The sequence below is a fragment of the Stigmatopora nigra genome, chromosome 17, assembly GCF_051989575.1.
Source record: "Stigmatopora nigra isolate UIUO_SnigA chromosome 17, RoL_Snig_1.1, whole genome shotgun sequence".
In the NCBI taxonomy this organism is placed as follows: Eukaryota; Metazoa; Chordata; class Actinopteri; order Syngnathiformes; family Syngnathidae; genus Stigmatopora; species Stigmatopora nigra.
The window spans coordinates 9,765,785-9,793,764 of NC_135524.1; the positions used below are offsets into that span (position 1 = coordinate 9,765,785).

At 40.8% G+C, this 27,980-nt stretch overlaps 1 protein-coding gene across 1 annotated transcript; it reads right to left on the bottom strand.

The window, feature by feature from the left end:
• On the bottom strand, positions 1-27,882 carry LOC144210489 (5-hydroxytryptamine receptor 4). The gene is made up of 7 exons (XM_077737190.1): positions 27,765-27,882; positions 15,624-15,705; positions 14,131-14,304; positions 12,159-12,359; positions 11,935-12,088; positions 9,775-10,442; positions 1-332 (listed from the first exon to the last, which is right to left on the bottom strand). Exons 2-7 carry the CDS (start codon positions 15,644-15,646, stop codon positions 248-250), a joined length of 1,305 nt encoding a protein of 434 aa, XP_077593316.1. The 5' UTR covers positions 15,647-15,705; positions 27,765-27,882; the 3' UTR covers positions 1-247.
• Positions 27,883-27,980: the final 98 nt, after the last annotated feature.

Sequence of the window (27,980 nt, forward strand, 5' to 3'; positions counted from 1 at the left end):
TTGTATCACGCAAACGCTGAACTTTAATTAATTTGTATACACCAAAAAACAATATAAAAACAATGAAGAATCTTTAATGCTTAGTTGGCAAATGTTCACAAGCTTACATGAGCTCTTGAAATATATCTTAATACGATTACATTACCGACGAGTGCGGTATAGTTAGATCATTTGGCCGCAGTTGGCGCCAGAGTGGATATTTGGCATCATGGCAGGCCTCCAACTGGAGGAATCTTCCTTATAGTGGTCAGAGTGAATCCTGGGACTCTTGCTCGTTGGCAAGGATGGTTCTTCTGTTGTCACAGTAGCTTCGATTTGGCAGGAAGGACAATCTAAAGAAGAAGCACAAACAATTTCTTATTCTTTTTTCTTTTCCAATTTTTACTCGGTCGATGTTGAAAGTCTATATGAATAAATGGAGAATTTCTTGTCAACAGTGACAATGAGAAGTGAACAACCAAAGTCAAGTGTTCTTTTTTAGAAAAACATGCGTTTAGGAGAAATCATACATTTCTGATGTAATAAAAATACAAAACTGCTGACTTTTTGAAGAAATTACATTAATTTATCTGCGATCTAAGGTCGGTCCACATAATAGATTTGGCATAGGTTTTACGTACGTTCTCCTGACACAACCCACACACGGTTTGGACCTGGGCCACCACTAGTGCAGTGGTGCATTAAGACCACTGAGTCATCACCCGGGCGTTCAAAACATTTACTGTGATCCTTCACCACTGTGCAGCTTCAACATTCACAGCGTCAATAAATCACATTTTTTTATATGAAGTATAAAAAAGAGTTCATAAAAATGTCAAAATTCACGCTAAACCTAACCTTTGCAAACGGAAGACCGGGCATGAAAATTGGCGGAAGTCAGGGCTCCGCTTCTTCTGCGGTGCTGAATTGAGTGGCACTCAGCGCGGAAGAAGAAGCTATTTTTCATTGTAGAAGAAAAATGTGGCGCTGAATAAAATAAAAGAGAAGGACAACGTCGTGCCATTTCCTGGTTTCTTCAGATTGTATATCGAATTGCGCACATTACCTGTGGATTAATACTACGCCAGGCCTATTCCAGTTCTGTTTATATTTTGAAAATCTTATTTACCCACATATTAGCCGCTTTTGACAAAAGAATGATGACTGAATCGAAGGTACGGCTTATATGCGCATAAAAACACAACTAGCAAAAAAACTGCAATTTGACGGCGCTGTGACAAAATGGCTGTGACAACACCTTAAATTTCTGGTAAGACAATTGTAATTTCTGTAATCAGAAAACTTCACTTCTCATCAAGATAGACTCATTTATTTTTTCAAATTGGATAATTTGATATTTTGCATTTACAAAGATAAGCTTTAACTTCCTTATGATATTGACCCTAATAATGTGCTTTTGATTCATACAGTATATCAGAAATACCACTTGTGAGAATTTTTCTTAAGATTTTCCCTTAAAAGTAACACATTTTTTACTTCCTATTAAAACCATCAATAGGAGGTGCAAATTGGGTATCAGGGGGAGGCTTATAGGCGAGAAATAGTAAAATTCAAAAATTTCATTGCAAATTTCAGGCTGCGGCTTATACACATGGTCGGCTTATATGCGAGTGAATATGGTAGTCCTTAAAAATGCCTCCAAAGTGCCAATGAGCACAAGAAAAAACAAGACATGATGACAGTGACCACCGAAAAAGTGACTTGTTATGCTAAAGGCATAGTATGCCATTGCGGCATAAATTAATCTACTGTGTATTTTACAAAGAAAGAAGAAGTAAACATTTGGAAAATGGCCACAATGTCCTTTTCCTAGGACCCTAAGCGAGTGGAAATCATTATGAATTTTAAAAAAATTAACCAACATTATAAGGCATTCACGTCGTGGAAGTTGGAATGACGATAGAACATCAGCACATTAATTGAGACACTCAGAGACCCTCCACCCCCAACTGATCAGGACGTCGAAGAAATTATCACAACGGGGAGCAGCGAACAACGATGAGAATGAGGATGAAGAGCATGGTCTTCCTTTATTTAAGACATCTGCAGGAGAGCTTCAATATGGCAAGCAGCCCCTACGGCGCCCCCTGAAGATTACATTGATGATCCAATGCCTCTGGAATCTGGCGAAGTGGACTTGATCTTGTTTTTTTTTAAATAAAATGGAAAAGAACTATTTTCACTCTGAGTACAGTGCTTATGTATTTACGATTTTTTATTTGTAGATTATATTTAGATATTAATACTTTACAGACTTTTCATATGCCTATCACTGTGATATTTAATAAATACACTTCTTGATAATTGTACTTGTAATTTTGTATAGGGGCGAAAACGTAGTATGGTAAGTAGTAATAATAGGGGTGATCCTACTTCGAGGTTTTTCGATTATCATGGCCATATCTTTTCTACATTATCGGTGATATTCAAGGGATTACTGTCATACCTGTCAACCTCTGCCGATAACTGCCCTTATAAATGATTGATTCCCCGTACAAACCCCCCAAAAACGTACAAACACCATATGACACATGTTTACTCGCGGTAACTGGTTTATAACTAGGTGGCTCCTCCATGCTTGCTTCCACGATATTTCCTGTATGTATATCTACGCATGTGCATGTCATCCTTTATCGATATTGCCGTACGCACAGCTGAAAAAATACATACGATTGAGGATAATTTTTGTTGGTATACCGTGACAATAGTAACGATCGATGACAGTAGCGTCGTTGACAGTAGCGTCGTTGACAGTAGCGTCGTTGACAGTAGCCTACGAGACTATCTGGATTTTAGCCAAAACGGTCTTGTTGAGATCGGTTTTCATAAATATTGACGATTTTTTTTCCCCGTACAAAAGTCGGTGTACGGCGTACATGATTTGAAATGGTAAAAAAACGTATGAAATACGTATAAAACGTACAAGTTGACAGGTATGTACTGTACAAAATCATTTTAATTTCTATTGAATTGAACCGAGAGATTTTGCCAAGGCCAAAGGATAACCCTTCCACTCCAGTCACGTGATGCGGAATACCATAAAATTTGGTGCCTTTTCTGGCCTCTCTCCTACATGGCTTCCATATCCCCATCCAACTAAGGAGGTTAAGCACCGTGTCCAGCTTGTGGTTAGTTGATCCCAGTGGTCACTCGCAGCTTGTGACACAGCTCCCAATCTGAATGCCAGCAGCCCTGGAGTCTTCAGTAACCGAACATGGGCACTACATTGTTGTTTTTAGTAATTTTTTTTGATTGACACAACCATGGCATGTTTTCTACGTATTTATATATAGATATTTGAACAATTTTTACAAAAGTGACGTTGTGATAATAAAGATGAAGTTTACATTCCTCAAAATCAGACATGAAATGATCATTCGCCATATTGACAAAATGCATACACCTACATGTTCTTAAACATAGGCAGCTCTTTTTCTGCCTGTGTTTTCTGAACAGGGATTGTGTTTGCTGTCCAAACATACCTCTGTCTATCCTGCTCTCAACAAGTAGAGACCTCCAGCAAAGCAAGCTTAGGCGGATTTTGTGTCCAACAACTTGATGCCTGGCTAGTTTCACAAGTAAATTCATGAAAATGGTGGGCTTGATTACAGACAAACAAGAACTAAGGTTGAGACCAAAGGCCATATTGCAACAAGTTCTTTAGTGAAGCATTAAAATAAAGAGCATTTTAAATATACAGGAAAAAAAAAAACATCTAACATCAGACAAATGAGTCAAAGATAATTTAGCACATCAGTTTAGGTCTATTAAATATTCATTTATATGAGCTCATTTGACAAGAACAGCACTCATGAATAAATCATATATATGACTGTATCCCGATGGTGCTAAATAAACGGACAGGCATCATATATTTAGGAGAGAAAAGGGATATCATTTCCATGTGCGCCACAATTAATAATACATTTTTTGCTATTTGTTCTACGAATTTATAACTATAAATGGAGCAACAAGCTATCAATGTCTGTGTTTTTTAATTACATTTGGTTCAAGCTAGTATTGTAAAATGCCCAACTTAATAAGGGCTTGTTCCATAAGAATTACCCTAAACTTAATCTTGCAGCTGCTGAAGCTGATTCACTAACAGAACACAACCAGGATTTGATAAGCTAAATTGTCAAACAGTTTGCTTTAAAAGAGGATAGTTACATAAAGATGCCTTTTGGTGGACTTTGGGCTTATTCCCTCTAGGGTAGCCCCCGCAAAACAGTAGCATCTCCCTCTCAATCACTCTGAGTGTTCCCCACAAGGTCCACTTCCCTTCACCAAGCAGGGATAAGGACTGCTAAATTCATATAAATGTACCCCTGAGCCTTCGTGCCTCAGCAAAACAGAATATAAAAAACAAATCTCCAGTTATAGAAACCATTTCTTTTATGGAGTTGTTGCCTTTCCCCAAATTATTGGAGTGATCGATTCGTTTTCTGTAAGTAAAATGTTTGCTTCCCAGTAAAAGTTGTAATTCCATCACTATTTTCTTTATCTACCGTGGCGTACATCACCGATATCACAACAGTCAGATGCGATACAGTAATCCCTTGAATATTGCGGTTAATGGAGACCAGACAGCCGCGCTAAACGAAAAAACGCGAAGTATGATCACTCACTACCACACTAAGTTTTCGCACGTATACAGAAATACAAGTACAGTTACCAAAAATTGCATATTTATTAAATATTACAGCTATGACCATATCAAAAGACTGTAATGTATTAATATCTGAATATTTATTAGGGTCACGGGGGATGCTGCAGCCTATCCCAGCTGACTCTGGGCCAGAGACGGGGGACACCCTGAATTGGTGGCCAGCCGACCACAGGGCACAAGGAGACAAACCCTGCACACTCACACCTGTGGGATCCCAATAGTATCCCTATTGCACTTTAGTAATTCTTTCATTCAAATATTTGCAATTATTTATGTTCCATATGAGCAGATTTCTTCTTAAGGAATGTATGCATTCAATTGCTTTTGTCTCATTTGCGTCAGCTGAGCACTCCTGTTAAAGTTAAACAAACCAGGCGCGAGCAAGTCTCGTCCTCCATCATCCTCTTCACTCGAAGGAAGGAACACAAACACAGCTGTCAAGTGAGTCATCACTACTAACAACCACCAAAATCCTGCGTTAAAAGTAAGCAGTGTTTATGCTCTTCATTATGAAGTCAAATATTAACTAATCAGGGTGATATATTCAAATACATTGCTAAAACACAAATCTGAAAAAACAATAGTGAATGAATTCACTGTGAAGTTACATCTCATCTGTCGGTAACCAATCCCAGCTGTCTCCAGGCCAGGGGCGGGCGACAAACTGCAACCGGAGGAGAGCCTAGGGACTAATTAGAGTGTCCAATCAGCATCCATGTTTTTAGAATGTGGGAGGAAACTACAGTACCCAGAACAAACCCACACAAGCCCAGGGAGAACATGCAAACTCCACACAGGTGGATGTGACCTGGATTTGAACCCAGGACCCATGAGCTATGAGACAAAGAAAAAAAAGGAAGGTCTTCAGGCTGTAAAACAAAGTACTAAACAAAGGAAAATGAATACAAGGTGTGCAGCCTGAAAGAAAGTAAAAAAATGGTATCGGACCTGTCTTTAGAATGAAGTTTTTTCTTTTGTCTATTGACATACTATCCAGGGGTGTGTATTGCCTAATATATAAAGCGATACGATTTGTATCACAATCCACGAGTCACGGTTCGATGAATTCTAATATTACACTATAAGATGATTATTGCACTTATTGTACATCCCTTTGGGGAAAAAAAACAAATTAATATGAACATAAAGGTACAGCAGTGGTGGACCATTAGGGATTGTAAGGCCTTCTCTGCTGGCCTAAAAAAGTATATGAATCACAGGCTGATGTTAATTATGTTTTGTCCATGAATACGTAAATAACCCCAAATTGTCTGCCAGCTTCCTTTCATTGCTTTTCCCCGGGTTGCGCTGCGTCCAGATGTGTTTTCATATATTAGCATCTAACCAATCACATTTCAGCCATTATTTGTTGCCAGGGTCAGAAAGGCCTTCACAATCAGTTTTGCAGGCTCTGCTGCATTAAACAAGCGTCGATAAAACTTTAACCAATCAGATTTCCATTTGGCGACGCCAAGGCCCTCTCACAGGCGTAGGGATACGTCATCGCTTTCACCAACTATGATTGGCTAGCCAGAGCTACCAAACTGTATCTGGAGCGAGCTGCACAATATATTGTTGTGTTGATTTAATAGCGTTTTTGCCAGCCTGCAAAGGCTGAAGGAGAAGAAGAAATGGATTTGTTTGCACATTTACTGTCAAAGCCATTTTCAAGACCGACTTTTCAAGAAAAGCTAGACATCATTAAGGAAGGTCGGACCACTCCGAAGCAATCAAGTCTTTTACAATCGGGACCAAACATTCTTAGCAATAAATCGAATAAAAACTTATGCCAGAAATACGACAGGACAGGCTCGACTTTCAGCATTAGCTTTGATGGCGATAGAAAAGGATGAAAGAAAAAAGGATGGATTTTGTGTACAGATAAAAAGAATTTTTGGTGAGTAAAATATAGCTATATTCCTAAATAATGTTTCACTTGTACGAGGTTATTATTGATACTTTTTTTATGCGTCGCAGCTGTAGCTGCAGTAAAGGTTTTACAGTCATAAAATAGTTTTTGAGGGTTGGATTGTTGGAATTCACGGTCCGCCACTGAAGTACAGTGATACCTCTACTTATGAAAGCTTCTTCATAGGAAATATTCAGGAAAAATCTGTTGAAGTTATAATTATTGAAATGAAATATAAAAGAGTAAATATAAAAAGTTAATAGTGGGACATTTGCATAAATTGATCATACAATTCAACCTCAGTTACATACCTTCATTTTGAAGCACTCACACAAAATAGCCTCATGCAACTACTTATCCCAGTACCCATTAGATGATTAGATCTTGCAAAGGCAAATTCACCAATAGAAGCATCACATCACCACAGTACAATACACTTCCTGTATATGTTTTCCCCCCGATTTTTATTTTAAATAGCTGTGTTGATGTTGCTTTCACTTTGGCTATCCCCCTATTCCTCCCAAGTCATTCGATTTGCTACCAAGAAGCTGTGTCTTTGTGATGCCAGAAGGTTAGCATGCTGTGGAAGTCAACTAGCTTGTGGAGGGAAACCACTAACAGTGGATCAAAGCACCCTCTCACTGTTTTCTGCAGTCTCTCTTGACATTTCAGCATGTGATTAAGCTGAATTGGTGGAGCTGTGCAACACACCAGTGGTGCATTAGCTGCGTCCTGTATTTAAGGACAACTGTCACAGTCAACTGTTGTCCGACAATTGCCCAAATCACTGCTGTGTGTGCCCAACATACCTTCCGAGTTCTCCAGCCTTTGTTGTGCTGTATTTTCTGTTGTATTTATTTATTTATTTATTTTGCTAAAATGCATCCTTAGTTTACTCGCCATAGTGTTTTTGGTTGTTGTACCTTCTTACCCAGAGAGATCACGCGATACCTTTGTCTTGACCTTTTTATCATGTGTGCCTTATCCTTAGTTTGCTTGCTTGGTTGTCCTACTTTTGTTATACTTTGTCATGCTTGAGTTTTTTGGCATGCTCCATGTGCTTGATAAAATCTTTTGGTCATTTGTATTCATGCTTGTGATTTTAATGTTGGATCCATTCTCAACGACTTGGGGTTTCATAACAACCACACCATGTGAGTGATGAGAAAGAGAGAGGCCTTAAAGAACTGGACATAATTCTTTTGCTTTTGTCTGGTGTTGTGGCGTCAACTATGGTGGACAGTAGCTTTAACTTTGGCTCCAAAACCACATTTGAAACCAATTAATTTTGTAAGAAAAGGTACCACTGTACATTTATATCAAATTATTTCTGAAACTTCATTCAGCACTCAAGGAAACATGTTTTTTTGTTTGAATAACATATGTCCTCCATTATAAAATGATTGCAGTTTTTAGCACAGAGCTGTGCAGATCTTTAGTGCAAATCAGCTTTTGTCCAAAACTGCTTAAATGCGGGATTCTAAACCGGAAAAAAAACATCTTAAAGGTTACATAGAAATCAATAAGTAACAGTTATTAGTTACATGTTTAAAAATTGGCAGGTTAAAACATTAGCTTGAGCATTCCAAGTATACCAACCACCACAGGGCCATTCATTCATTTTTTTAAACTGCTTATCCTCACATAGGTCACATGGTGGTGCTGGAGCATATCCTAAATGACTTCGGGCATGAGGCAGGGGACACTCTGAATTGCTGGCCAGCCAAGTGCTGGGCACAGGAAGATGGACAACCATTCATGCTCACAATTAGATATTTGAATGTAAATATGTTTGTTAATATGTGGTGTCCCTTATTAGATAAATCAAACTGAAACATATACCTAAGTGCAATTAGGAGTATTCAATTAGCCTACCATACATGATTTTGGAATGTGCGAGAAAGCCAGAGTACCCATAGAAAACCCACAGAAACCAGGGGAGAACAAGCAAACACCACATACAAGGACCAACCTGGGATCGAACCCAGAGCCCCAACACACAGCCAAAACAGAAACATAACTTATTTAAGTTACAACTGTGCAACATAGAATTTATGTGCAACAATACTAAGATTTGGGAGACTATTACTACCACTTATTAGATAAATGTTTGTGGTAAATTTCAAACACGATTACTGACTAGTGGATGGGAGTGGATATAAAGAGACCTATTGTATATTTCCACCCAAAACACATATAAAGACAGTTTCAGATGGATTATGAATTGATACGGGAGTTTTGTAATTTTGCGATATATATCAATGAAATGATTTTTAAAAACACAACAATACTTTACATGGATATTTCCTTTTTCAAATCAGGGTATACATTGTGGGGTTTTCCACAAAAAAGGTTCATTCACTCTAGTAGAAGCTATAAGTTTCACAGGCCAAATGTCAATCAGGTATTGCAGTATCCGGTGCAGGACTTCAATGTACTTCCCATGGTCAAATGATACTCAGTTTTGTTAATTGAAAACTCTAAATCAGTGGTCTCCAAACTATTCCACAAAGGGTCGCAGTAGGTGCAGGATTTCAAGCAGGGATGTTCGTCAGCCTGACTCAATGACACAGATAAAACTCATCTCATTTTCTGAACCGCTTTATTCTCACTAGGGTCACAAGGGGTGCTGGAGCTTCTCCCAGCTGACTTTGGGCCAGATGGAGGACACCCTAAATTTGGTGGCCAGCCAATCGCAGGGTACAAGGAGGCAAACAACCTTTCACACTCACACTCATGCCTAGGGGCAATTTAGAGTGCCCAATGAGCCTACCATGTATGTCTTTGGACTGTGGGAGGAAACTGGAGTACTTGGTGAAAATCCACACAGGTACAGGAGAACTTGCAAACTCCATACAGGTGGACTGACCTGGATTTAAATCCAGATTCCCCCACTGTGAGGCCGATGCGCTAATCACTCATCCGCACACAAATCAAACTCCCAAACATTTTTCAGGGCCACTTATCCATGTCCGGATTTCGTTTTGGTGGAGCCTATTCCAGCTGATTTAGTTTGAAAGGGTTGGCTACATCCTAAACTAGTCAACAGTCGGAAACTAACAACCATTGGCACTCACAATCACACTGAGTAGGAATCGATCCAATGCTGCCCGCAACCAAATCATGCCAATGGACCACTGCACCATCAGCGCGTCAAACCCAACTAAAAATGAAAAAGAAAAATTAATGTCTTTACCTCAGTGCCATGGATGTTCCGTTGACTGATGTCGGTGAGCAGATTCTGCGGGTATGTCCATAGGAGCAACTCCCCTGCCGTACAAATCGTTCATCCCCGCAACAGAGAATCACTAGAAAAGCTCTCCGAAATGCCCGGTTAAGGAAGGCGTACAGGAACGGATTAAGTCCAGAGTTAATGTAGCCGAGCCACAACCATGTTGTCCATAGCTGCCAAGGCACAGAGTAGTGGATGAAGGGGTCCACCACATTAGTGATGAAGAACGGTGCCCAGCACAGGCAGAAACAGCCCATGATGACGGCGAGCGTCTTGGCTGCCTTCGTCTCAACGCGCATGTGGTTGTTGACTACTGGAGCCGGCTCCGAGAAGAATTCTCCCTCGGCCACTCCGAGGTGGTAGTGGTCCTCCGGGCCAGAGCATGTCGATGAGCGTGCTGTGACAATGGGGGCAGCTGGCCTGCCAACTGGAGTGGATCCAGCACGTTGCAAGGTCTCTATCTGCCGGACGTGGCTCATGGCGGTCACGTAGATGCGTTGGTATGCCAGAGCCATAAGGCCCAGCGGTACATAAAAGGCCACTGTAGAGCAGATGAGTGCGTAAGGCCGATTGACGAGGAATATGCAGCTCGTCTCGTTGGAGCCACTTGGCGAGGCCCGTCTCTCTTCTATCTGGAAGAAATGTGAACATAACGTGCAGGACAAGCTTGGTGCCAAATGTCGCTTTCCCTAAAGATATTGCAACATATCCAAGTGAGTTGAAGGGGAAAAAATTATCCATCAGGCTTTCATAACGAGTAAGTATAGATTATATTTCTTTTCTTACAAGGTATGAATATTCATTGTTTTAGGATGAATGAAAAACATTCTGTATTTTAATGTACCATGTGCAATTTTCTTTATTATGTGTGCTCAGTGTCACAGCTGACCCCAGGTAGAAGATAGTAAACAGCTACAAAATTATCCACAATTGAGGGACTTTTCAAAATCTTTCCTCAGTTTACATCAGGGCCACGTTTGATTCGATAAAAAAATGTAACGACTAACCAATGGATCTAATATCTTTGATTACTTGTGTTTCGGTGGGTTCGTATTCATTCCCATGGAAAGTCTCCAACTTGGTATATATTTCAAATCCCCCCCTGCTAAATTGCACGTTGGATGTTGGCTATTTCCAGCTCTTTTGTAACTCTGCATCTTACCCAAAACAGGTTTGTAATCATCTTTTCTTTATGGATGTTGGCTTACATGGGTTCATAATGTCCTGAGAAAGTAAAGGTGAAACGTTTGTCCATCTTTTACATTCTGCAGGTGCACTCAAGCCAAAAAGTGAGATTTGCTACCCATAAATCTCAGTGTGTGGTGAGGTACTGTGGGGCTTTGGCTCTGATGTATTATTAAGTCAGACCACTTCATGGCATGTAACTTTGCAATTTATATCCAGTAATGCGCTACTTCAATCCTGGCATTTTCCTTTGTCACGATAGCATGTTGTTGTTAATTTGTACTTCTCACTCCGAGTGAAACAGCAGTAGTTGTTCAATCTTATGTTGACATAGCTGCATTTAAGCAAACTTGGAAAATTAAGAAGCAGTTTTCTCCTACTCATTGCAACAAAAGGGCTGCAAAGTTTGACTAAAAACACTAACAAAATATACGATACGTTTGATATAACAATCTTTTGTTTTCCTGACACTGTATATAGTATACGATTTGGAAGCAGTCTGTCACTTAGGGAGAATGCAATAATGTGTATTACAATAAATGCAGCGGAATGAATGAGTCAATCTCTGCCCTGCCCTCTGGGATTGGCACAGTTTATTTTAAGCTCTGAAATAACCTGGTCGCAATACACAGGTGGACCGGCCCAAAATGTCCACTAAAGCCCTGTCATCGCTCGCAGCCAGTAAGCCTACGCTGAGGAAAAATTGTTTTCTGATCACTGCATAACTGTCATTGTAGGAGGGATTTAAAATGTTGTAAGAAAAACACAGTATGAAGCTGTGTAACTTTAAGTTTTCTTTGGCCTTGCTGCACGAACATCTTCCTCTTTAAAGAGGATATGCTGACTGCTCACTGCTACATATGTACTTGGTTGAGATTGAGTTCTGTTTCACATGGTAACTTTATCATGTCATTCTCGACGAAAAGAACTAGGACTTACTATATCCTCAATGCCAATGACATTCCAGCTCTGCATGATGGGCAGGAAAGAAATGAAGGTGGGGATCAGCCAGCAGCCGCCGAGCATCGCCACCACTCGGAGAGGGGTCATCTTGTGTCTGTACACTAAGGGCTGGCAACAGATAGCGTAATACCTGAAACGTATGCCAGATATCAGCCTGGCTTTCATCAATGAGTTAACATAAGAGTGCGGAAGACGCTGACCTGTCCAGTGCGATGCAGCACAGATGCAGGATGGATGCTGTGGTCAAAAGGACATCCAACGACGTTCGTACCAGACAGAAAATCTCACCATATTTCCATACGCCGGTGGTCAGCTCGATAGCGGCGAAGGGCATCACCACCAATGCCACTAACAAGTCAGCAAAGGCCAGCGACACGATGAAGTAGTTAGTCTTTTTCTTCCTGAGGCAGAGGAAAAATGAAGGGACTTTAGCGGATTTCTACTCAGATTAAAAAAATAAAGTTAAATCAGTTTGTTTCAACAATAATTAAAAATTCGTAACATTTGTACGAGTCTCATTCATGAGCCAAAAACAATGCTAAATTAATGGCAGTGCTTATGTTCTTCATTTTATTTTGTCACAATCCTTATTACAGTCATGTTACTATGTGCCTAACTCTGGCAAACTAGCAGCACTAGGCAGATGACACCCTGAATTGGTGGCCAGCCAATTGCAGGGCACAAGGAGACGGACAACCATTCACGCTCCCACACTCATACCTCGGGGAAAGTTAGAGTGTTCAACCTACCAAGCATGTTATTGAGATGTGGAAGAAAACTGAAGTACCCAGAGTAAACCCAAATAAGCCCGGGGTGAACATGCAAACGCCACACTGGGATCAAATGCTCAACCGCAGAACTGTGAGGTTGATACGTTAACCACTCGTCCATGGGCCTGCCCCCACAGTGTGAGAGTGAAATTCAAATATAATTACTCACGATATACAATATTGAATTGAATTATTTTTCTGATTGGACTTTTTTTCATTCATTCATTTTCAACACTGCCTGTCCTTGTCGGGGTCGAGGGGGGTTGAAGCCCATCCCAGCTACACCCAAAATTGGTCCGCATTCAGTTGTAGAGTACACAGATAACCGTTCTAAACCCATATGCACACTGTCACCAAGTGGAAACCAATCCCACGCTGCGTGCACCGAAGTAAGGCGAAGAAACCATTGAACCATCAGATGGCTAGGATTGACCTATTTAATAGTTTTACATGTTAAATCCTCAAGGGATGTGTTATTTAGAAAAATAATTTTAGCCTAATATGCTGCCGCATACCAGACAGAATTTACTAAATTTATATTTACTATTGAATTGTCATCATGTTTACAAGTTTTATAACAGCATCAACAAAAAAACTCAAGTGAGGAATTTGCACTGCCTCCACCCTGACTTTCAGCTGCCGATTTTAAAAGGAACCTCTCGAGAGTTGTTTGCTTTTGTCTTGGCTTCAAAATATTCCGAAAATGATGCACACAAATGTCCTCACAATAGGATAACACAACAACTTGCCAACGGGAAGTAGTATACTCCTCTTATATTGGCAAGAAAAGCTCCATTCTGCACTGACTAAGGGGGGGAAAAAAAACACTGAAAAAATGCAACTCCTCGTCCGGAGCTCATACAGACATTTACACGGGGGAGTTGTGACGAGATGATGTTCTCATAAGCAAGTTTACTCGTATATCCAAAATTGTCTCGTATCTTAAGGTAAATATTTGCTCAAAATTTTACCCGTATCTCAAATTGCTTGTATGTCGGGGCACTCGTATGTCAAGAAATTACTGTACTAGTATTACAAAATTATTTTTGATACTTGACAAATGTGTTTGAATTTGCTTGGAGTTCTCTCAGGGCCTGTATGGGTTTTTTCTGGCTGCTCCGGTTTCCTCCCACATCCCAAAATATGCATGGTAGGCTGGCTGAAACCCGAGGTATTAGTGCGAGTATGAATAGTTGTGCACTGCGATTAACCAATCCTGCTGCCCAGAGTTTGCTGGGATATGCTTTCGCACCCTTGTTAAGATAAGCGGTACAGAAAACGAGTGATTGACTCATGCCTGCTGTTTTTCTTTATTAATAACTTTTTATTTTATAAAGTAGTTTTCAAATGGTTTAAAAAGAAAAGACAATGTTGCTGTTTTTGTGTTTTTTCCTAATCTTACCGGAGATGCCGATCCTTGCAGAGCGCTACCATGACCAGCAGGTTTCCAAACACCGTCATGATAATTATAATGGACAGTGCAATGGTGAGCAGGATGTTTTCCAGTGACCTCAGAAATTCCTCCTGTTCTTTTTGGTGATGTTGATGATCTGTGTTTATCACACTGTCCTTTAAACTGACAAAATCAAAATGGACCAAAGGTGAGCTAGTACGATGAAGTTCAATATACAGTTGTGGTCAAAAGTTTACATACACTTGTGAAGAACATAATGTCATGGCTCTCTTGAGTTTCCAGTTATTTCTACAACTCTGATTTTTCTCTGATAGAGTGATTGGAACAGATACTTCTTTGTCACAAAAACATTCATGAAGTATGGTTCTTTAAAAACTTTATTATGGGTTAACAGAAAAAGTGATCAAATCTGCTGGGTCAAAAACATACATACAGCAGTGCTAATATTTGTTAACATGTCCCTTGGCAATTTTCACTTCAACTAGGCACTTTTGGTAGCCATCTACAAGCTTCTTGCGAGCTTCTGGTTGAATCTTTGACCACTCCTTTTGACAGAATTGGTGCAGTACAGTTAAATTTGATGGCTTTCTGACATGGACTTGTTTCTTAAGCATTGTCAACAAGTTCTCAATGGGGTTTAAGTCAAGACTTTGGAAAGGCCATTCGAAAATATTAATTCTAGCCTGCCACTTTTGAAGTGTGTTTGGGTCATTGTTCTGTTGGAACACCCAACTACGCACAAGACCCAATCTTCGGGCTGATGACTTTAGGATGTCCTGAAGAATTTGAAGGTAATCCTACTTCATCATTATCCCATTTCCTCTCTGTAAAGCACCAGTTTCATTGTCAGCAAACAGCCCCACAGCATAATACTACCACCACCGTGCTTGTAGGCATGGTGTACGTGGGGTTAAAGGCCTCACCTTTTCTCCTCCAAATATATTGCTGGGCATTGTGGCTAAACAGCTCGATGAGAGAAGTCACCAGCTGTAGTCACTCATACTCACTCACAAAATGTTAAGGGGCCATGCTATGAAGCTCTGACGCAACTTTCTAAGTCACCAAAATTGCTAATTCGTGTTGCTGTATGTATACTTTTGACCTAGCAGATTTGATTACTTTTTCTGTTAACCCATAATAAAGTAATAAAAGAACCAAACTTCATGGATGTTTTTGTGACAAAGAAGTATCTATTCCAATCACTCTATCAGAGAAATATCTGAGTTGTAGAAATAACTGGAAACTCAAGAGAGCCATGACATTATGTTCTTCACAAGTGCATGTAAACTTTTAACCACAACTGTACGTTGGTTGACCTGAATAATGCACTTTCTTTCTTCATTTGTACTGAAATGATCACAACCTAGACTAAAACACTGTTTTTGATCAGTCTATATTTTCATTGCACATGAAATTGGAGCTTTCACACACCCAAACACGCACACACACACACACACACAAATATTTTAAACAGCACTTACAGTGGAGGTAATGCTCTGGCCATCACGGCACATCAGCCTTGAGGTCAGCTGAGAAGAGTCCTCTTCACCCCATGCTCCTGATCTGTCAATACATGATAAACACTTCATTTATTAATCACATTACGAACTGAAAAATGTGCATGTGTTACATACATCAGGAACTTAATCACACCCAGGTAGCGCCCCAATAATCCATCCAAGCCCTTTGGTTTCACTTTCATCTGCTGTTCCGCTCCTGGTCTCTCCCACTCGCTGCCTCTTTCTATCATTAAAGTTTACCTTGGTGCACCATCACTCAATGTCTCTCTGCTTTCCTGCTTATGGGTCCAAGAAGACTTGCCTCCCAAAAACTGAGGATGATCAGACCAACCATGGAACCAGCGGGATGCCAAGAGCTTTGGGATTTGCACCAAAGTCTGCCTGTCTCCCACATGACGCCAAATCTCCATCTGCCCACTCGCTCAGTATTTCCTTCCTCAGTTCCCTCAATGACCATTTCAACCTCCATTTTCCCCCCACCAACTCACCCTCAGACCCTTTTCTGGACTATACATTTTTGAAGTGTGAGGATGGTCCAGATTAATTGATCTCTTGGACTAGGACTCTGATTACGATTATCTGCCTCCTATTCCTAGGTTCAAGCCACCTTTGCTGAAGCACGGGTAGGAGTCTGAACGACTATGTCTCTGCTGCACTTCACGAGCATCAGGCAGGAAATGATCCTGCCCGAGTAACAAGGTGAGCACCGCGACAGCGTAAAAAAGAAAGGACAGGCAGCCGCCCGTCTCGAGCGTCTTTCCAGGGCCAGGTGACCTGCGACCCATCTGAATGATTCCAGAGCAAGGTGGCCTGCAACTCATCTAGATGTTTCCAGGGCAAGGATGCCAACCCAAAGAGTTCCCCATGTGGAGCTTCTTTCTGCGCCCTGCCTTTCCAAGGTGAGTGCACCCCCCTCAGAGAGTTCTCCAGGCAAGGCTTCTGGGTGAGGCAGCTTTCGCCATTGTTGTCCCTCCAGAGCCCGTCCCGATTGAAACAGCAGCACGTGCCATCTTCGTCCCTCCAGAGACTGCAGCTAAAACTGTGGTCCTCCCTCCAGAGTCAGAATTTTTTTGTTTTGAGTTCAATTGATGACATCACTTCAAGTACTGGTTTACTTTCTTAACTAAGTATGTATAATATGTACGCATATATGTCTAGTATGTACTAAGTATGTATAATACTTGGTGAAAGACTTCCTGTGTCAACGTCTTTTTGAGTCTGTATCCGTTTTAGCTACCGCAACCAAAATGGCGCTGTTTAAGTAGCAGCCAGCGGCCGCGGTAGCTTTGTCCACTCTTGCTCGTTTTGTGTTTTTGCTGCTTTTATGTCTTAATGATTTGATGATTCCATTTACTTTGATTTGCTTTGTACTTTGTGCTTTTGCTTTGCTGTTCTGTCTAATCACCCTCTTGCGACTGCCACAATATAATTTCCCGGATACGGGATGAATAAAAGTTATCTAATCCAATCCAATCATCTGTGTTTTTTTCTTTATGATTCCCGTGAGGCATTATAATGCGCAAGTGTCAACACATAGCCCTCTGGGTGACAGACACTGATGCCGTCAATGCTAACTTCCTGCAGATTGAACGCCATTTACTGATTCAACGACTTTTTCGGACTGGGGGGGGGGGGGGGGGGGGGTTGTATAGTCCAGCGCCTTGTCCTGGAAACATGGCAGCTCGATGCAGGCGGTTTCGGCCCTGGAAACACACTAGCTGGTCGCAGGCTACCCTGCCCTAAAAACAAACTGGAGGGGTGCTGTCTATCTAGTCTGGGAAGGACACTGGTCACTTAGACGCCAGTTTTGCACTCAGTCTAAGCCTCCCGATGCCCTGGTGGAATAAGACTGTGGGCCTCCTCCTTGCCATCGGGAGGGGTGTACCAGCTCAGTAGCGGCACTAGCGAAGAAGCTTCGCTATCACGAGCGCCCGCCAGACACTTGGCAGCACCAAAGCTGAAGCAACTGGGACATGGCAATGCGGCGGGATGGGAACTTGAGCCGTGCGGAGTGAGGGAGTGGGAGAATGACCCATGTGCAGGGAAGCAGGCAGAGGTAGGGGAGGCGGTAAACTTAGGTGTTCTTTATCAGACTGAAGTTTGTTCACGAAATATAAATCCTTAAATCCCAAAAATGGGGCAAAATGGCAACGCAACAGCATTAACAACTAAAGCAAACTTATGGTGAAAACCCAAAGGTACTTGAGGAGGAATGAACATAAGGGAACAGATGTCAACAGGCATGATCAAAACGGCACAGACGATCTGATGAGGGGCTGACAAAGACAGAGGGTTTAAATAGACAGAGAGGGGTTGACAAGATAATCACAAACACCTGGATGACACAAGGGGCATCAAGCAGGTATTGATGTGTACAAATGGTTTGGAATTGTAAAAAGTAAGACCAGAATTATCAGACGAATCCCTAAAAAACATAATAACAACAGCTTGCAGTTAATGCAGGCTGTCAAGAACGACTTATGTTAAGGTTCATTAGTTGTGACTTCAAATTGTCAATGTTACCAATCGATTTCCCTGGTTTCCAGTCAATTGCATGAGACATTTAGACAAAGAAACTTTCATAGTCACATATATTGAAAAGTTACCTTCTCATTTCTAAACTGCTTAATCCTTACTAGTGCCGTAAGGGTGCTGGAGAATATCCCAGCAGACTTCAGGCCAGAGAAGGGGTAGACCCTGAGTTGGTTGCCAGCCAATTGCAGGGTACAAGGACACAAGCAACCAGTCACACTCACACTCTCACACAGCTGGCCACCAATTCGTGGTGTCCCCCAACTCTGGCCTGGAGACAGCTGGGAATGGCTTCAGCACCCCCCGTGACCATAATGAAGATAAAGCGGTTCAGTAAATGAGATGAGATGAGTGATAACGAAGCATTTTTGGTTAAAGCAACCTAAATGTGTACCTGAAATAGTCCAGATTTCGTACTTCAGTAAAATTTGACCCAAAATATTAGCACATCTTTTGGGTTAAGCAATCAATCAGCAAAGTGCCCCGACTCAAACGGAACTTTAAAATCCTGGTCCACATGTAACAAATGTATACTTATGGGGTTGCACTGATATAACTGTCTCACTAAGGAATAATTATGTTGTGTTTCATCATGAAAACATCTTTGACCAACTGAGTTTACGTGAAGCAACGATGTTACAATACTCCTTTAGCCAGCCATCATATCGCTTCTTGATTCAAAATAACACCACAAGCATCAGAAAGAGAAAAAAAGCGCTTGTAAGAGATGACAAGAAGGATAAAGTGAGATTTCTCGTGGGATGTCCAGAGAGTGAGGTGTCCTTTCTCTGTTCACAGCTCGCTGTGTTTTGTTTCATGTGTGACTGACAGAAAAGTCAGGCAAGGAGAGGAGTGAAAGGAGGAGGAAAGAAAGAAAAAAGCCATATTGCAGTGGATGTCGAGATCTTAATTTCCGAAGAATTGCCTGTTTCATTCACGATAATGTCATTCAACCATCATATTAGTTAGGACAAAATTGAACCACTGTCCATGTGACAAGTCACCATTTAGTTATTATGCAGCTGTTTCTCCAGAGTTAACAAAGGAAAAACATGAATCTTATTTTTATATTGAAAATGACATAATATTAAATTCTGGAGAGGCAACAGAGGTGGCAGGCCATTCTAAAACAACAATTAATAGAGATGTCCCTTATCCAGATATGAAATTAGGTGCGGTCATGTCATTTTCAGACAATCGGAATAAGGTAAAAAAAAAAAAAGATCGGGATCTAAATTGCCGCTAGGTATGGATATGAGCGTGCTTGATTGTCCATCTCCTTGTGCCCTGCGTTCGGCTGGCCATCGATTCAGGGTGTTCCTCGCCTCTGGCCCGAAGTTAGCTGGGATAGGCTCCAGCACCCCCCTGCCACCCTAGAGAGGATAAACCGGTTCTGAAAAAAGACGGATGAGATTTATAATGTATTTATTTATATTAAAGTATGAATTGTCCAAGAGTTAGTAAGTCTTTTCTTAACTTTGCATGGCCTGATGTGCAAGTGGTTAGTGCATTAACAGTGGGGCGTTGGCATGTTCCCACTGGGCTTGTTTTGGTTTTCTCTGGGTAAATTTCCTTTTTTTTTTCTCTGGGTCGCATCTCCCTGGTGTAATGTATCTACGAGCACTGGGCTGGGCGCTGCATTTTTTTCCAGTGTTTTTTTGACAGTGCAGAATGGTGGAGGAGCATAGGAGCAGAGTAAATACTACTTTTCGTTAACAAGTGGTCGTGCTTTATCCTATTGTAAAAACATTTGTGTGCATCATTTTGGGAATATTTTGAAGGGAAGATAAAAGCAAACAACCCTGGATAGGTTGCATCTGAAAGTCAGGGTGGAGGCGGGGCAAATAGACCAACCCGGGAGAAGAAAAGTATAAATATTTAGCACAAAAGTTAGAACAAATTTTAGTGCAAGGTTAGATTAAACTTCTTTTGTACCTGTTTATGCCCAGCTGCAGCAGAAGACGAAAGAATTAGATTTTTTTGATTAACACTGATTAGAGCACAACCGTGCCAGACACCGCGCAGCTGCTCATTTTTATTCGTGGAGTTAGTGTAAACTTTGAGATGTGCAAGAAACTGGCAGCCCTCCAAAGTCTGAAAGGGACTATGACGGGGAGGATATTTTCGGCAAAGTGTACCAAACCCTGGAAGAGTTGAACCTGGACTGGTCAAAGCTGGCTAGAATCACAACTCGTAGGGCTCCTAGTATGGTGAGCATGTCTCGGGGTCTAATACAACGCCTAATTTGGGCTCCTGTCTTGCCGTTGCTCTCGCGCAGCTGCACATCATTGTGAATTAGTTTCTGTTGTGCCTATTTAAACCACACTGATTATTCAGTCATTGTCGGAATATACCATTGATTTGCCATGCCATGTTTCCACGTTGTCTCGTTCTATGTTCCAAGATGCCTCGTTCCTCGTGTTTTCCCAAGTCAGGTTTAATCTTTGTTATTTCTCACCAAGTCCCTTGGTTACTTTCTTTGCCTTTTGCCTAAGTTATTAAAGTTTTTGTTTGAGCACCACTTCCCTCATCCTCACCTGCTTCCATGCGATTGGATCCTATTCCCTGTTTCCTCGCCTCGACGTCTTAACTAAAGGCGTGACATGAGTACTATGAACTGTTATTTGGTGCATACACACAAACTACAGTCAGGTCCCATCACCCCCACCCAAAGATAAAGTGAAGCTACCCTCTCTTCTACCGGGGTAAACCCCAACACACAAGCATCAAGCCAGGAGGCATTAATTATGCTCACACCCGCTCAGTGTCTCTCACCGTGAGCAATGCCAGAGTTTAAGTGTCCAACCCCCTCGAGAGGAGTGGTAACAGAACCTAAGCTGTGTGTAGAGGTGAGCCCGTCTACATTGAGTCAGAATTTCTCAACCTCACACACTATCTCAGGCTCTTTCCAACCAGAGAGGTGACATTCCACATCCCAAGAGCTAGGTTCTGCAGCCGGGGATCGGACCACCAGGGATACCTCCTTTGTCTGCCGCCCAACTGTCAATGTACCCGACCTCCATGGTGCCTCTTACAGGTGGTGTGCCTATGTGAAGGGGAGCCCATGTTGTCTCTTCAGGCAGTGCCTGGCCAGGACCCATGGGTATAGGCCTACCCACCAGGCGCTTGCCGTGCCTCTCCTCCAGGCCTGACTCTAGAGTTCAAAGGTTTTTCTCATCATGAGTTCTTGTTTTAAATTCACTTTTGAAATTGTTTCTCCCAAATATAAATAGATTATTGTCAATGACTACTCATATTATTCTACAATATACACTGTGACTTGGGAACCACGCTAAATCCGGCTGTAATTCACTTCTGGCCCTAATGAGAATATAGAAAGCGTGTGACAGTCCGCAAGCCTGGGCTTTAGTAAATTTTGTGTTATTTTGAATCAAATGTAATATAACTATATTTAGTAGGAATTCACAATAAGTAATAGCACACTAAAAAACATTTATTTACGCAATATGAGAATTATAACAATGTCCCATGAGAATGTCTTTATTTGTCATTGTAACAAATCCAATGAAATTGTGTTACAGGTACAGCTCGACCGACACAGTAATAGCTTCCTGCTGATTCGCCCTTTCAGGTGCTTTGGAACTTCAGAAAACTGAGTTCTAGAATTACCCCAAAACCAACAGAAAGTGCCACGAAATCAGGAGGAGCCAACACAGAAATTTCCCCAAATCAATAGCTCACGATCTAAAATAAGCAGCTAAGTGACCCATGATTACCACAAAATTCCAACCAAGTGAGGCAAAATTAACTTGTTGCCTTAAAATGGGAGTAAGGGCTGTGAATGTTCATTTTTCTGTGCAATTGATGGCGCCGGGTGTCCAATAGTTTTTGACTAGGTCAAAATAGATTGGACTCTGTGAATTACTGGCAGCAAGTGAACTTATTTGACCAAAAATAAAGTGGTCTGGCCCACATGACATCTAATTGCCTTCAATGTGTCTCACGAATCAAAGTGAGTCTGAGACCCCTTGTTAAAAAAACAATCTTCAGTGGACAACAGCCCCACATTGGCCCAGACAGATATTACATTCCAACGCAGCTGAGCATCTGTAGGGAATATAATCATTTTTAGACACAGAGGTCCACAGCTGGCTGGAAAACAGATTTAAAATCCAAATCACGGCACAGCTAAGGTTGAAGGGTGCAAGAGGACGTGTGTGTGTGTGAGTGTGCGTGTGTGTGTGTGAGCCCACCTAAGCTGTGTAGATGCAGCATGTGATGTGCGAACAGGACAGTTAATGCCCTTGTAACAAGCAGCTGAATAAGCAGGCAGAATTTGGAGACACTTTAGCCAGCTTACTACTGACTATATTTGGCAGCAGTCATATAGAATGATAGATATTAGCGATTTCTCCGCTTTCTCTCAGTAATGCCGTTCAAAGGATTGCATTTTCCCGAAGGACAGGATTTACTAAAAGCGCGATTCATTGAATGTTCCCTGGGTTATAAATCTCTAGGATAATCTAGGCATCTGCTAAAATTAAACCAGTCAAAATCTGAGCCATTACTAATTACAGTTTTGTTACACTTAGATAGCGCTGCTGTGCTGATTTTAGACAGTGGGATGGCCAGCATCAGCAAGTGACACAGGTGGAATACAGACACACAGAACAAAATTTTAGGCAATTTGCACAATCTAAAGAGTTTACACATGAAAATCTCTGCTATGAATTTCGGTGCAGTGTTCCCCCGCTACTTCGCGCTTCAGTTAACGCGGATGCAGAGCTTTGCGGATTGTTTTTGGAAAGAAAAAATACAAATATTACATTGAAACAACATGTTTTACAGGGTTTTTTTTGTTATAACATGAATTTCACTCTCTCTACCCGTATTCAATATGGTGTACTGTATACAGGGGGGTAAAAAAATAAAAAATAAAAACATTAAAAATATACATATATTTTTGGAGTTAAATTCAAATTAAGCATTTTGGAAGGGGAATCCCTACTTTGCGGAAATGCACTCATCGCGGGTGGTCCCGGTCCCCATTAACCGCGATAAACGAGGGAACACTGTATTAGCAACTAAAATATTAGAACGACCACTTGATTGTAAACATTTTAAATGGATGCATATATCATTATAAAACCATTAAATAGCCAAGAATATGTAGCTTGGACGTAGAATTCCACCCAAACCTGATGATACTGTAAATTGGAGTTATGAGCACATCATTTTTATTTATCATACATTTGTTATATTTAGTATAAACTTGTCAGGTGTTTTGTTTCTTCATTTTATTCAACTTGTCCATTCCTTCTCGAACACAGCATGCCCTTATGTATTCCAATATCACAACCACCCATCTACTCTTAATTAGTCTTCCTCGCTCTTTCTTGCTTGCTAGTTCCATCTTCGATAGTCTTTTACTAATGAACTCATCATTTACCTTCATCTGCCATATTTTTCATACTATAAGACATACCAGAGTATAAACCGCACCAGCCAAAGAATACACAAAAAAACATACTGTATTTTCTCGCATCTAAGCTGTATTTGTAACTCAAAATATGATGACTCAATCAAGGGTACGTCTTATATGTGCAAAAATTCGATTTGACAAAAATGCAGGGTGACAAAGACGAAAGGCCATAATGCAAGTCAATGCGGCCAATGCGGTCATTTGTTTAAACATAGAGAAAATATAAACAGATAAAAGCTAAACAAAATTAATTTTGAGATCTTTTAATGAAATTCGAGAAAAAAATCTTGCATAAAACATGAAAAGACTCACTTACTTGTGTCTGCCATCTTACCTTTTACCAGTAGTTAAACGTGCTCTGACTGGCCAGACGTGAGTAGCCTTGTTACATGTGTTCATTGTGTTTACCATGTCAGCACATCCCAATAGTTGAGGCTGATCGAAGGTATTCCAGTCGATCATTAAAATATCTACCTTGATACATGCGTAATGTGTATCAGAGACTCGGACTCACTTTCTGGTTGTGACTTCCTTTTTGAATCCGTCTACGTGCAGGCAACAACCTTTCAGAATGTGCAACCCCGCAGACGTATCTCAGAAATACCACATGCGATAATTTTCCTTAAGAGTTTTCATTTTACACAGTTTGTAAAATTGTGAATTAGGGGGCGTCTTATACGAGAGAAATCGTGAATATATAAAGGATACGGCTTATACTGGGAGGGGGTCAATATGTGAAAAAATACGGTAGGTTTCACTGGAGTACAGTGTTCTCTCGGTTATCGCGGTTAATGGGGCCCGGGACCACCCGCGATAAGTGAATTTCCGCGAAGTAGGGATTCCCCTTCAAAAATGCTTAATTTGAATTTAATTCCAAAAAAAAAAATGTTTTTATTTTTTTAAAAATTGCCCCCTGTATACAGTACACCATATAGAATACGGGAAGAGAGAGTGAAATTCATGTTATAACAAAAAAAAACTGTAAAATATGTTGTTTCAATGTAATATATGTAATATATATGTAATATAGTTTGAGTTTTTGTAGTATTCTTGGCTTTTTCTTGTGATTAATCATTGATTTCACCTGTTATTTTCCGGCCATGATCACTCTCCTTCTTTATAAACCCTTAGTCTTTGTCAGCCTCTTGTGGGATTGTCTTCTCAGTTCATATTTGTTCACGTCAGTTCAATCCTTCTATTTTTGAGGACGAGGTTATGTTGATTAAAGAACACAACAATTTACCCCATTCCTGAGTGTATGCCTGCTTCCATGCATTTGGGTCCAACTTCACAATCCTTAACTTTAATCATTTCAGGCACACTGAGAAAAACTCAAGAAGACATTAACACTACATAGCAAGCTGTTGGCGGTTAGAGTGAAAGAAAAAAAAAAGGACATAAGGTTCAGGTCTAGACAAACTTTGAAAGTAGTGTGACTTAATGTTTCCGGAAAATGTGGCATGTACATAGTAAACTGGAAGGGCCTCAAAGATGATCTCTGATGCAGTCCAACCTTGACCTATAACTCCTCCACCTCACTCCTGTTTTTCTGGTCTCTTTAAAAAGACAATGCTTTCTTCCCTGGCGTGTTTCCCTGCAGTTGGAATTGACATATTACGTATAAATAAGCCTGACTTGTACTCTAACAGTGCCATATCCACCAACTGCCGATCTGGTGTCTCTGACACCTTACAACCACGTCAGAAGAAATCTGGCGTGTTAGATTTTCTGGTTATCACGCCGCATGGTGTAAAATGTCCACCATCTTCCTCGTAATTTTGAATAATATTCACCAATAGTAGTATAACTATGTGGCCGGCATGCGCTTTCCCTTATAAATGACCACTGACTCTCTTTGTTTTTTTTTCTTCCTGAAAGAGAACAATATTGGCAGCATGTGAACCTGGTCTTCAAACTTGGTCGTGTGGTAAAGCTTCAACCCTAACCCTGAAACAGCAACATTAGGGAAGGTGTTGAAACATGACAACATGTTGAAAAGATGTAAAAAAAAAACAAAAAAATGTAAAATTGTTTTCAGGAGTGGAAACAATTATGAAGAAGTGTATTTATTAAATATTAGAGTTACTATGAGCATACAAAAATACTGTAATGTATTCTTGTCCAAATATAGTCGTACCTCTACTTACGATATTAATTGGTACCATAAATGTTTTCCTAAATTGAACATTTTGTAAGTAGAGCATATGTATACGGAAATCCCTCAAATATTCCGACTTCAATTTTGGCAGTCAATACAATATCTGAGGCAAAGGGTCTTTGGCAACAAATTTCCATAAATGAGGGGCATAAGTCAATTTATTTAAATAAAGCATTGGCGGCTCAAGACTTTGAAAGACAAAAATGTCTTGTGGTTTCTCTGGTCAGATCGTATGCTTATTATCCTCCATTTCCTCAAAATTGCCACACACAAATTGCCCTCCTAAACAAATAATAATACATTAATAATAATATATAATATAATATATGCACGTATGCCAAAAAAAGAGCACAAAAGAAAACATTTCATGAATCCAATAAAATTATGCCAGAATACCAAACAACCAAACAAAAAGAAAACCAAAAGCATTACATCCAGCTCTTCAGTACTCAGGTATGGTCAAGAACAGCATAAATATACAACCTCAACATAAAAAGCCGATTTGTTAACATCTGTAAAATAATAGATTGAAGAATATACGTGTTGAGTATAAAATGTATTATTTATACTTTTATTCAGTATAGTCACTAGGATAGAATTTTGCAGAGCCTAGTCGAAATTTCCATCATGGGGGCGTGTCATATACCAAGACACGCCCATTTCTCTGTTCACCTCTTCCCACCTAAAGTTTGTACCTAGGTCACATGACCCTTTGTCAATAAAACTAGCTCAACTGTTTGGGGTAGGTAGGGATTCGAACTGGTCAGGCTGGGGGATGGACACATCTCCCAGCGCTGGCTACTCTGACCCCTCCTTTAGCTGAAGTCTTTGAAAATCTCATCAAGCCGACTCTCCGCGTGCTTCCTCTGATCCGAAGTTATTGAATGTATATGGTTTTAAACCCGACAATACGCATCCGGATAATACATCCAGAACTTCAATTGGTGGCCAGACAATCCCAGGGCACAAAGAGACAAACAACCAATCACGCTCACACTCATACATAGGGGCAATTTCGGGTGTCCAATTAGCCTAACATACATGTTTTTGGAATGTGGGAGGAAATTGGATTGCCCAGAGAAAGCCCACGTAGGCCCCGGGAGAAAAAGCAAAGTCCATACAGGTGGAATGACCTGGATTTGAACCCAGATCTCCCACTGTGAAGCCAACGTGCAAAACACTCATCCACCGGGCCACCTTATGAAGAAGATCCAACTTAAAATGGAAAAGCCCTTCTATTTTTCTTTTTTTAAATGAACCCTGTGCTTGGAACAAATTTTATCCTCTCATGTGCACCACTGGACTTTGCTCTCTTCAGAACTGTCTGCTACCTTCATGTCAAATATAGAACATTGCTCTCATCTCTTTGAAAAGCATCTTAAAAGAGGGAAATTCAAGTGAGTGAGAAAATAATATGACATGGTACGGACAGGGTACATCAACGGTGAACAAATTTTGCGAAAATTGAACATGTAACGTTTCAAAAGCCCCGTGTTGTTTATTTTTCTATTAAGAGCGATTTTAAGAAGAAAAAAAGGCTCGAGTGAGTTTGTTCGTACAGTTTATGAGGTGTACCTTTAGATTAGGGGTTTGCAAATCAGTCCTTGAGGGCCGCTGAGGGTGCAGTTTAACCAATGAGGTTTCTGCTGAAACAAGAAGCACCTGACTGCAATCCAATGAATGAACTTCTAAAATAAAAGATTAGTGGAAAGGTTTCCTCTTATAGGATGGAACGAAAACCTGAGCCCAATGTGGCCCTTTCTGGAATAGTTTGTGGACCCCTGCAGAATCATTGTAAGTTAACAGACATCACGAGTTGTTCTGCTGGAAATTGTGTTTTAAATAGTCAAATTTAACGACTCCAATGAAGAACTGAACAAGGGGTTTAGTCACCCCCTTCATCTGAAAATTTAGCTAATTTTGACGCTGCACCGAACAACCCGCCACAAATGTCAGGCCCATCACTCACTTGTGTCACGCACCTTGACTCCCTTACTCCAATCCACTTGTGCTGTGATGCTCTCGTACTCCACCTGGATTCTCCAGAACCGGCGACTCAGTGAAGACTGATTCTTTCCAGAGAAAGCCATAGTAAGAGGCGGAAGAAAAGAGAGAAACTATAAGTAGAGAGAGGCGGCTAGGGGCGACTGGACTGGGAGGTGTGACAGATGCTGCCATCTAGCGG